The 11,429-nt window shown below is 40.5% G+C and overlaps 1 protein-coding gene across 1 annotated transcript; it reads left to right on the forward strand.

Annotated features, from left to right (window-relative positions):
* The first annotated feature begins 4,437 nt into the window (after positions 1-4,437).
* LOC149815383 (protein trichome birefringence-like 11) lies at positions 4,438-10,777 on the forward strand. Its single transcript, XM_089990534.1, has 4 exons — positions 4,438-4,823; positions 6,912-7,301; positions 7,628-7,786; positions 10,317-10,777. Exons 1-4 carry the CDS (start codon positions 4,438-4,440, stop codon positions 10,684-10,686), a joined length of 1,305 nt encoding a protein of 434 aa, XP_089846660.1. The 3' UTR covers positions 10,687-10,777.
* Positions 10,778-11,429: the final 652 nt, after the last annotated feature.

The raw sequence follows: 11,429 nt of genomic DNA on the forward strand, positions 1-11,429 counted from the left end.
TATCTTTTCACTATGCCCATTGTCAACATGAAGGGTGGCTGTACAATGTTATGTCGCCAGTTGTTGGTAAGGCCCTCTTAACAAATATCGTGAGATTTATAAAAATCTCACGATAATATCGTGAGAAATTGCCAGAAAGTTTAAAACGGCAATTTCTCACAAGATTTTCAAACCGTGACAAATATCGTGATATTTACGGTTTTAGCAGATATTTATCACAAGTTTTTTATTTTTAAATGCGTTTTATTTATATTTTCTTATAAAATTTGTTTTTTTTCATATTTTTTATTGCCAAGATTTTGCCAAAAAGACATAAGATTTATGAAGTTTTGACTCCCGAGATTTTGCCGTTTTTAACTTTTGTCAGGCCTTCCATTGGCCTCACATCATTCCTTCATATGTCGGTACTACTGGAGTATTAAAAATATCTGAATCCAATTAAAGATCCAACCCAAAGAAGTTTTTTTTTTTTTTTGAAAAGTCAAAAAACTATGGTTGAGCTCAGAAGCAAACCCCCAAATAAGTTATTATTACACGTGAATTTTCTATCTGGCAATGGTAGAAAATCAATAAGATCGAATGATTGATGTGCTAAAAAAAAACTTCTCCCTACCCCAGTGATGGTCCAAACCAGTTTTGTTCATATCGGACCCTTGATACACACCCCACAACGATGCAAATGGGTTTGTATCCAAGATGAAGGTTTTACAACTTTTGGCCATTCTGGATCCCACTTCCCCCATTTATTTAGCTGTTCCGGATCCGATCCGTTTGCATCCCTAATATCTCAACGGAAATATGATCGCATAATTGACTGGCTGGCTATTTCTCTGTCTACCGTAAGATAGCGAAAAAAACAAATCTGATGGAGTCAAAAACCAATAATTACTATTGCTTTATGGTTAAAATGCATTGCATTTTTGCGTTTGGAGAGAGATTTTTTTAACGACATTCAAAAAATTTTGGTGGATTTTTACTTTTTCATAAAAGGTACATTTTTTCTTTACCAAACCTCATTCACAACTGGTTGATGCTTACTGCTAAGGTTATCATTTTGCCAACAGCCATAATCTCCTCCAAAAGTTAATAATAAGCCAAAATATGGATTCCCCTTTATATAAAAGCTATATATTTCCCTACCAAGCTAGCTCTAGCCATAGTGATATTTTTGCCTATATATAGGCAAAAGGAGCTCAATGAAAATTGATACATTTTCTAAAATCAAATCACCCAGCAAAATATTCACCTTTTTTTTTTACTTGGATCCAGTGGGTGTTAGATGGTGTTGTAGATCTTGGCTTAGGTTTATATATTTTGAGCTGGACTTTATTGTACGACTTATTGAAACTTTGTAACTCTAGATTTCCACCCACAGATCTAAATATTTGTGGGAACACTATAATTTGTTTGTTTGTTTGTAGAAAAATGAACTGGATAACTTTTTAGGAGGTCACCCGTTCAAGTACTACTCTAGTTTAAGGAAACACTATATAATTTTGTTGTATTATAAGGTTCAATGCCGTTTTGTTTTTAGGAAGGCTGAGGGTCAGGCCGACCCTAAGAGGAGTAAATGAATGTTGTCAGAATCGCGTATGGGGCCATAAAATGATTCAAGAGATTTGGTTGATTGCGATTCTGATCTCAATCAAACTGAATCGGCTAATTTTCAACCAGCAGATGATTACCTGTCACAAAAAAAGATAAATACAGTATTTAAATATATTAAAAATATTTTTTCTATAATTTAAAAAATTTTCTATAATTTAATCCCTATGAATGTGTTGAGCATGGTAATCAATTATTGAATAATATTTTTTTATGTAAAATTACAATTTTATAAGGGTTGAAAATTTGATACATGTAGCCTGTTAATTTTTCAAACCCTGCAAAATCTTACATATCCACGACATGATCCAATCACCGAATTTTACGAATACAAACATGTGGATGGCATCTGGAGGGTCAGATTTGCAAAAAACATTAGAAAAATAAAAATATTACAGTTTTTTTTTTTTTACTAAAAGGTTCACTCCACCGTGTAGCGACGAGAAAGGCTGTCGCCGATTTGAACACTCCACCAAGGTTTCCCTTTCACAGCTTATCCTCCGCTCAAAAGGTGTGTTTGATGCGACCGAAAAAAAGTGACATAAAAAAGATGATTGAGAATTTCCCAGACTGGAGGGTCCGACTTTTTCTCCTCGGCTTTGAAGGTTTCTCTTTTTTTCTCCTCGGTTTTGAAGGTTTATCTCTCTAAAATGCGCGAGTGGGAGTTTTTGTAAGCGTTTGGTAGAGTGCGTAGGACCATTGCTATTTGGGGGAAAAGATATCCCTGCCGTTATTTTTTAGGTGCTATTAAAGACGCCCAACACAGAATAGCTGGAAAAAGATTTCATAGGTAAAGTGGCAGCCCTGAAATTAGCGAGACTCCTAGGGAGTTTAACAAAAAACGCATCCATAGATCACGCGGCACCAGACTTAAATTTCTGACCCCACAGATCCACGAACCCAACAAATTCGCCTTGCAGATTTGCGCTTGTCATTTTGCTTTCCGACAACGGGGCAAATGACCAACCAGTACCTACCTGTTGTACAAATTCACAGGATTGCCATGGGCCATTTTTTTTTTTTAATTTTTTTTTTTTTAAAAAAAAAAAAATCAAGCCGCAAGCTGAAGTCAGGCAGACCCTTACCAGTCAAACAACTATGCCATTGGGTTTCGAACCTGTAACGTCCCAACACAAGGTAACTTGCACTAGCTGCTCCTATGAGACAAGCATAGCTCCCTTGGTAATGGTAATTTGCACCTCAGTCACACTCTGAGTGAATGACGGTCAAGTTTTGGTTCTCATGCTGAATTTTAAGGGACTCTGCTCATCTTGTAGGATAACTTGTGAACCGCACCAAAGTTCAAGTGGGCTCACAAGTTCGAAACCCACAAGTGGTGTCTCTTGTTACATCGTTAAAGCTGGCTCATGGTCACAAATCTTTTTCACGCTCACGTTGCGTCAAGAAGGTACTGAAAAAGAAAAAACTGGCTTAACATTGACCGCAGTAAATCAGGGTTTACAGCTTGAAAAAAAAAATACAAAAGGATTTGAAAAAAGTTTGTCTTGGCTAGTGTTTGTTTTTAAACTAATAGACAAAAAATTAACTAAATGTTTTGAAAAGTGCGGGCATATCATCCATTTCAAACAGAAACTACATAAAAAAACACTGATCCGTTCGAGCCTCTCGATCAACCGCGTGTAAGAAAAGACCACTGAGACCAAATATTAACGAAAACACCAGCAAGGGTCAATCGTAAAGAGTCCTTTGATAACATAAAGAATGTAGGCTCTTTTATTGGAACTGGACCCTGATAGAAATCGTGAGAGAGAGAGAGAGAGTGTCCTAGCAGCGACAAGACTAAGTTGGAAAGTGAAAAAATCTTCAAAATCGAAAAGCCCATCTTTTACACAAGCAATTTGAAAAAGCAACATAACCAAAAGTACCGAACCGAGTCACTTAATGAGTCCACCTTTTTTTTTTTTTAGGGTTAGGCATACTCATACCAGATAACTCTTAAGCCCCATATAGCAGAGGAATTCGAATCTGGGCCTTCAGCTTGGCACAGGACCCCCGCTTACCACATGGTATATATAACACCTCTTAAACCTTGAATAGGTTGGTTGACACCCAAGCCTTTTACAGAGCCCACCCGTACATCTGGTGAAAGTCGAACTCAAGACGAAGAGGTCAGCACCTTCTCTCCAGGTCCGCTGCCACTCGCGGCCACCCGATCGGACGTATCTTGATCATGCTTATTATGGAAAAACAAAAATTTGCAATAAAAAAAAAAAACTCGAAAGAGACCAGGGACGCCTCTCAAACCCTCCCCATGGAATGGGAACTCTCCATCAGCCTGACTTGAGTGGCGTAGTGAGCCACCGCCGAACCATGCATATTCATCGCGACCCCACTGGCAGCGTATCGACGGTAATTTACACCATCTAAAATGGTCATATTAATTTTTGAAAAGGCAAAAAAGTCGAAACCGCAATCAATGTACAACTTCCCTCCCAGATGCGTTCCATCAACATCTGTCTCTTTCTCTCTTCGGTTCATCAGAAACCCAAAGACATGAATGCCTTTCTCTCTCACTACCAGAAAAATGACATAAATGCACTGCTCTCTCTCTCTCTCTCTCTCTCTCTCTCTCTCTGTTGATCTGAAAACCCAAGACATAAATACGTTTCTCTCACTGACAGGAAAGAACATAAATACACTCTTCTTCTCTCTCTGGGTGACCATATAACTTGTTCTTCTCCTCGAGAACAATCTGCTACAGAGGCCAGAGGATTGAGCACTGGACCTCTCTCCTCCCTTGAAAATTGAAGGAAAAAAAAAACGAGAGATTTTGTCCGTCCCTGTCCACCTTGTTGTTGTGTGGTTTTCAGGATGGAGTTGGCCAAGAAACTCCGGCGGCTTCAGAAACTGGAGCCGCCCAGCGTCTCGTCCCCGTTCGTCCTCTTCTTGCTGGCCCTCAGCCTCAGCTTATTCCTCTGCTTCCTCTACGCGGACGTCAGGGGCTTCTCCATCAGCAAGAGGCTCCTCCTCTCCCAGCAGCGCCCGCCCGCCTTCAATGCCTCCCTCCCGGATTTCCTCGCGGCGCCCTCCGCCTGCGATGTCTTCGCGGGTAGTTGGGTCTGGGACGAGGGCTACCCTCTCTACCGGTCGGAAGACTGTGGGTTCCTCGACCAGGGCTTCCGTTGCTCCCAGAACGGCCGACCCGACGACCTGTACACCAAATGGCGGTGGCAGCCCCACGCCTGCAACTTACCAAGGTCAGAACACAACTCTTCTCCTCCTCCCCACTGGTTTTTCCCCTTCGTGAGATTACCGAAATGCCATCGAATTCTTGATCGAATGACGGAGAGGGAACCCTCCTGCTCCTACTCGGCGATGTCGACAATGGATTCGGAGAATCTGCGTTGCCTTCGCTTCCTGGATTTGGGAGATCATCCATGGAAAGGGGAGGGGTATTTTCGTCATCTGAAAGGATGAGGGTAGTTGCGTCACGGTAAGGGTGGGTATTTTCGTCATTTAATAAGACTCTGGCCTCTGCGGGGCTTCTTCTTCTTCCCCTGGCGGTGCAGCAAGGAGGGGAAGCTTCCTTTCGGTTTCCTGGCCAAAATTACTGGAATGCTCTTGGATTCTTGGTCAAGAACAGAAACAGACTCTCCTGCGGTTAGTTCTACCCTCTGTGCACACGATAGGCTCGCTTCCTGATCTTTCTCTGCCCTCAACGTTTTCGTTCGCGTAGAAGGGCTAGTGTTTGCTTCGAGCCAAAAAAAAAAAACATTGGTGGAATGCGTGACCCATACGAGTACGGGCTCACATGGCATTGTTTTGGGGATGTTGCCACGGTTTTGTTGTCTAATTCTTCTCTGTAAGACATGTGATCCTGTTGAATATCTATGCGCCACCCACCTATATTCTTTTGAATTTTTGAATTGTTATCAGCCTTTTGGAATCCTTGGGCATTTCTGAGCCACCGAAGGTCTTTGTTTATTCTTTTCATGAATCGGATCTACGTGGTAAACGCCAAAGCATACGGAAACCATGAGACTCGTGACGATGTCCAAATGCGATCCTGAATTATAAGATTTTGGAAAATAAAGATTGAAGCAACCAGTGTGTTCCCTTTGGAGAAGGATCCAGTTGGCCTTTGCGGACAGCTTGACTCTCTCTCTCTCTCTCTCTCTCTCTCTCTCTCTCTCTCTCTCTCTCTCTCTCTCCAAACCTTTGAACGAAATGTGGCAAAAGGAAGGAAAATGTCTATGAGCCAACCCCATTGTCCTCACCCCCGGGTAGGAAACCCCAAGGAAGCATCCAGGGGGTCGCGGACCGACCATATACCCTGTTCAATCATTTCTCTTTTCTTGCTTGGGAAACAACTAGAGGTATGCTATTATCAAGACGCTAAGACAATTACCTAGAGGACGTTTGATACAAATGATCAAGTGTTTTAGTCCTAATTCTCTGAAAAACTAAAAGGCTGCATTGTTTTAGCAATTTCCCTCGGTCAAGTTCTAACTTATGCGAGGTGTGTGAAGCACGGGACTCCTCTTCTTAAGAAGAGTTTAGCAGGGCAATCTGTCGGAGTTGGGTAGGCTTTGTACCAAACCAACATTGTGCTGTGAGCCTCTATCCAAGTAGGTGGTGCTGGATTTTTTTTCATCAACTGTAGCTACAAAAATGAGGAGTTCCAAAGGTGGCATTCAATAATTTAAGCAAAGGACAAAGGTTGAAACTTGAAAGTCTAATTTGAAAGAGCCATTTGAACAATTTATTCGAAAGGTAGGCATTTATCTTAGATATTTTAAAACTGAGGCTACTAAACCGAAATTTGCCACAAGTTAATCCTCTATATGCAAGCTACCCTAAGTTTTATACTCATTTTCAGGTTGTATTTTTTCTTTTTCAGTTTACTTCAGCTTTTATTTGCCGACCTGATAGGGGAAATGATGATGATTTGATTAAGGGCTGTGAGGAGCATCAATTTGAATTGTATCACTCTTCATTTCATTTGAGTTCAGCTTCATGAAAACTTATTTTTTGTTGAATCTAGAAGCCCCTGTCAATAGTAGCCACCCTATCAGTGCGTATCCCTGTAACTTTCATCTGAATCTACATGTTACCTTCTCAATGTAAAGATGATGACACATTTTTATTCTCATTGCCGCTACAAAATTAATGTCCTTGCTTTTAGATTTTAAGTTCTGTTTGCATATGTTTACAATCTTTTCCTTTTTTAAGTGGTCAATTTTCTTTGTTTGGATATTGGATAAACCAAAATGTGCTGTACTGGTTCTTGTTGGAATCTGATTTTTCATTTCCAATTTAATAAAATTTGATCTTGGCCTCTGTAGGTTCAATCCGACGTTGATGTTGGAAAAGCTGAGAAGCCAGAGGCTTGTTTTCGTGGGTGATTCTATTGGAAGAAATCAGTGGGAATCTCTTCTCTGCATACTCTCATCTGCAATCGTTAACAAGAGTTCGGTCTATGAAGTAAATGGGAACCCAATCACGAAGCACAATGGATTTCTCATATTCAAATTCCATGACTATAATTGCACAGTTGAGTACTATCGAGCACCATTTCTAGTGTTCCAGGGCCACCCACCTAAGGGTTCTCCTACAGAGGTCAAAATGGCCCTGAAATTGGATGTCATGGACTGGAGTTCACGAAAATGGAAGAATGCAGATATTCTGATATTCAACACAGGACATTGGTGGAATTATGAGAAGACAATACGGGGGTAAGCAGCTTGAAATTATGCAAAACTCTGATTTTTTTTGTACAATGTTACCAAACATAGCTACATTCTGCTGATGTTACTTTTGGTAGTTTGTGCTATCATAACCAACACTGCTGTTCAAGAAATATGTTCTTGTGATTCATTGCCTTAATCAGAAAGCTTTTCGGCAAAAAAAAATCCTCAGGTTATGAAAATGTGTCTTTCTACTTATTGGTGATTGAATTGTGCCAGTTATCCTTTTGAACGCATGATGTTTTTTCCTACAAATTTAGGTTTGGATGTTTTAGTTCATGCTAATTTGTTTGTCATTCATTACTGCTATGTAGGGGATGTTATTTTGAGTTGAGAAAGAAAGTGAGGATGGAGATGAGTGTGGAGAGTGCATACCGAAGATCAATACAGACTGTAATGGGCTGGATTGAGAAAGAAGTTGACCAGACTAAGACTCATGTTATCTTTCGAACCTATGCTCCTGTTCATTTCAGGTAATTTATGATTTGCATTCTGTCAGCTGGATCATGTTTAGCTTTAGAATTAGTTGTGATTTATAGCATGTGCACATGCATGTCTGTGTGTGTGTGCCTGGATGCGTGGGCCATGTGATTAATTTTCATGTACTACAATAACACTGCTTGGAAATGCTTGACAAATGCTTGGGAGAGAAAGGTTTAGAATGGTTGACAAATCTTTTTAACTTGATTTGGCGAACAAATAAGATGCCTAATGAGTGGAGGAAGAGTACTTTGGTGCCTTTATATAAGAATAAGGGTGATATACAAGATTGCACAAACTATCGTGGTATAAAACTCATGAGTCATACTATGAAACTTTGGGAGAGGGTGATTGAGTCTAGGTTGAGGAAGGTTGTCATGATATCGGAGAATCAATTTGGTTTTATGCCTGGAAGATCAACTATGGAAGCTATACATCTTCTTAGACAACTTATTGAAAGATATAGAGAGAGGAACAAAGATTTGCATATGGTTTTTATTGATTTAGAGAAGGCATACGATAGAGTACCTAGGGACGTTCTCTGGTGGACAATGATGAAGAAAGGTGTTTCTCTCAAGTACATTAGTATAATTAAAGATATGTATGAAGGAGTAGTAACCAATGTCCGCACTTGTGGAGGGGTGACAACCAATTTTCCGATAACGGTTGGGTTACATCAAGGATCTGCTTTAAGCCCTTTCCTATTTGCGATAGTGATGGATGAGCTTACGAGATCAATTCAAGAAAATGTACCGTGGTGTATGTTGTTTGCTGATGATATTGTTTTGATTGATGAGTCTAGAGCTGGGGTTAATGCTAAGTTAGAATTATGGAGACAGACATTGGAAGCTAGAGGTTTTAAGTTGAGTAAGAGTAAGACTGAATATATGGAATGTCGGTTTAGTAAGCAACGAAGTAGTGATGGGAGTGTAGTGAAGCTTGGTGAGCAAGATATACCGGTGAATGATTATTTCAAATATTTGGGATCCATCATTCAAAAGTATGGAGAAATTGATGGAGATGTAAATCATAGGATAAAGGTTGGGTGGATGAAATGGAAAAGTGCTACTGGAGTGCTGTGCGATCGTAGAATGCCATTGCGGTTGAAGGGAAAGTTTTATAGGACGACTATTAGACCCGCTTTACTATATGGTACGGAATGTTGGGCTGCCAAGAGACATCATATTCAAAAAATGAGTGTAGCTGAGATGCGGATGCTTAGATGGATGTGTGGAAATACAATAAAAGATAAGATTCGGAACGAAGAGATACGTAAGAAGGTAGGTGTTGCACCCATTGAAAATAAGATGCGAGAGAATCGTTTACGGTGGTTTGGACATATTCGGCGAAGGCCTAATGATGCTTCAGTTAGAAGGTTGGAGAAATGGGAAAATATATTAGTTAAAAGAGGTCGGGGTAGGCCTAGGAAGACTTGGATGGAGATGATAGGAAAGGATATGAATGCTTTGAACCTCACCGAGGACATGGCGTTGGATAGAAATGATTGGAGGAAAAGGATTCATGTGGAAGACCCAAAATGAATTTCTTTTTTGGTTCATATCGCTGACCCCAATTGTTTTGGGATGAAGGCGTAGTTGTTGTTGTTGTTGTTGTACAATAACACTGCAAAGTACAGGTATATGGACGTCTGGACATGCCTTCGATTAAATATCATTTGCTTCTGAAAGGACATGTACCAGCGAGGTGGTATCCCATGTGGGGGTCCTGTGTCAAGCTAAACGCCCAGGATCGAATCCCTCTGTCACATGGGGTGGCTGTTGTTCTGATAGGGGTCATATATATATATATCATTTGCTGTACTTAACTGCAAAATTTTCAGAAATAGAAACAAAGATGTGTGGTTAGAATTTTCCTCTATTTTTTTTAATACTTGAAATTTTACAGGACTTTTAGTCCTTGCGAGAGGACCACAGGACGAGTGCATTCAGTTGCATGGTCGTTTCTGCAAACTGTGGTGCTTCTGTAAGGGAGATTTTGAGAAATACCATGATCTGAGGCACCAATTTTGGCCAGAGATCCTCACATGTCGGGCCAGAGATCCTTGGTTTTCTAATCCAAGGATCATCCCTCAGATTGGAGAACCGAGGCTTTCAAGCCGCCCCTTAATTGAATTCCTATTTAGATTATGAAGTTCTGTGCATGTTGTGTGATACTTCCACCACCAGCTGTTTGCTCTTTAAAGATGCTTATTCCTGTGGTAACCAGGTCCCAGATTATTCCGTTTAGATATGCATTTGCTTAGAGATTTTCTGAGAGGCATGATAGGATATACCAGAACAGCAGTCGATGATGCTTCCAGGTTTACTGCTGTTGTATGTACTTTTTACCACATGCAGTTGTTGCATTGCATAAAACAACTTCCCATGATCTTTTATTACTTGGTCTATGTGCTTGTCAATGGATTGTGGAGTGCATCCTAGCACACACATGAATTTGAAACCATTGTATATCCCATTACATTTGATGAGCTAAATGTTTGAGCTTTCTTGGTTGGGTTCACAGGGGAGGTGACTGGAAAACTGGGGGCAGTTGCCACGAGGAACAGCTTCCGGAGCTGGAGCCCGTAGGAATTCATTCTCAGCCATGGATTAATATGGTAACCATGGTCAGGGATGTTCTATCTGAGCATCAGCAGAGAAGAAATAAACTGGATGTGGAGGTGATGAATGTGACTCATATGACTGCATCCCGCAAAGATGGGCACTCATCCATCTATTACATTGGTCCTGAAATGGGCCCAAGCTTAATGCACAGGCAGGACTGCAGCCATTGGTGTTTGCCTGGGGTGCCGGATGCGTGGAATGAACTTCTCTATGCCCTCCTCCTCAAACGCCAGAAGGTTGCTGCCCCACCAACCAGCCAATTTTCATAGCTGGGAACATGAGCCATGCACAACAAGTGCATCAGCTGCCAATTTTTGCAGAGTTTTTGAAGTATCGTTTGACAATTTAGATTCTCAAGAAGACGTGTGGAAATTGTGCAGATTTGATTGTACAGAAATTTCAATACAGGACGCTGTATATCATAATTGATAATAGTTAAAAGGAAGAAATATTCTGAATTGGCACTAGATTCTCAGTCGCCCATGAAGGCATCTTGAAAGTGAACCCCTTCCAATTCTCGGTCCGTGTTGATACTAGAAACCAGTGTGGCTGTTACCAATTTTCCATGACCAGAAAGACATAAATTTCATGGATAACTGTCTTAGTTTCAACATTTGGCTCTGTTTTGGATCTGCTGACCAAACAAAACCTTTGTTTGAGCAGAGCCATTTTGGCACAGTGTTGGTCGGAAACTGATACGGCACTCTGTCCGGCCAATTTGGTACGTGATTCTCCAAGTCTAGACATTTTCCATTCATAACTCATATTTGGGTAATCCAGATATTTTATTAAAAAAAAAAGGAAATCACATAAAAAATGAAGATGAACACAAAACAAGATGCAAATCAAGCGAAACGCCAACTCTTTTAATAATCAATGAATTTCACCAAGCACCTCGTCTTCTGAAAATAAAGGAGAAAACGAAGATGATGCCTCTCCACTTTCTTGTCATAATTGAAGAGACCCAATAGAGTGCATCCGCAGTATCTTGGCCTTGAATAAGGACAACTAG

The sequence above is a fragment of the Nuphar pumila genome, chromosome 15 (assembly GCF_984573655.1).
Source record: "Nuphar pumila chromosome 15, dmNupPumi1.hap1.1, whole genome shotgun sequence".
Taxonomy (NCBI): Eukaryota; Viridiplantae; Streptophyta; class Magnoliopsida; order Nymphaeales; family Nymphaeaceae; genus Nuphar; species Nuphar pumila.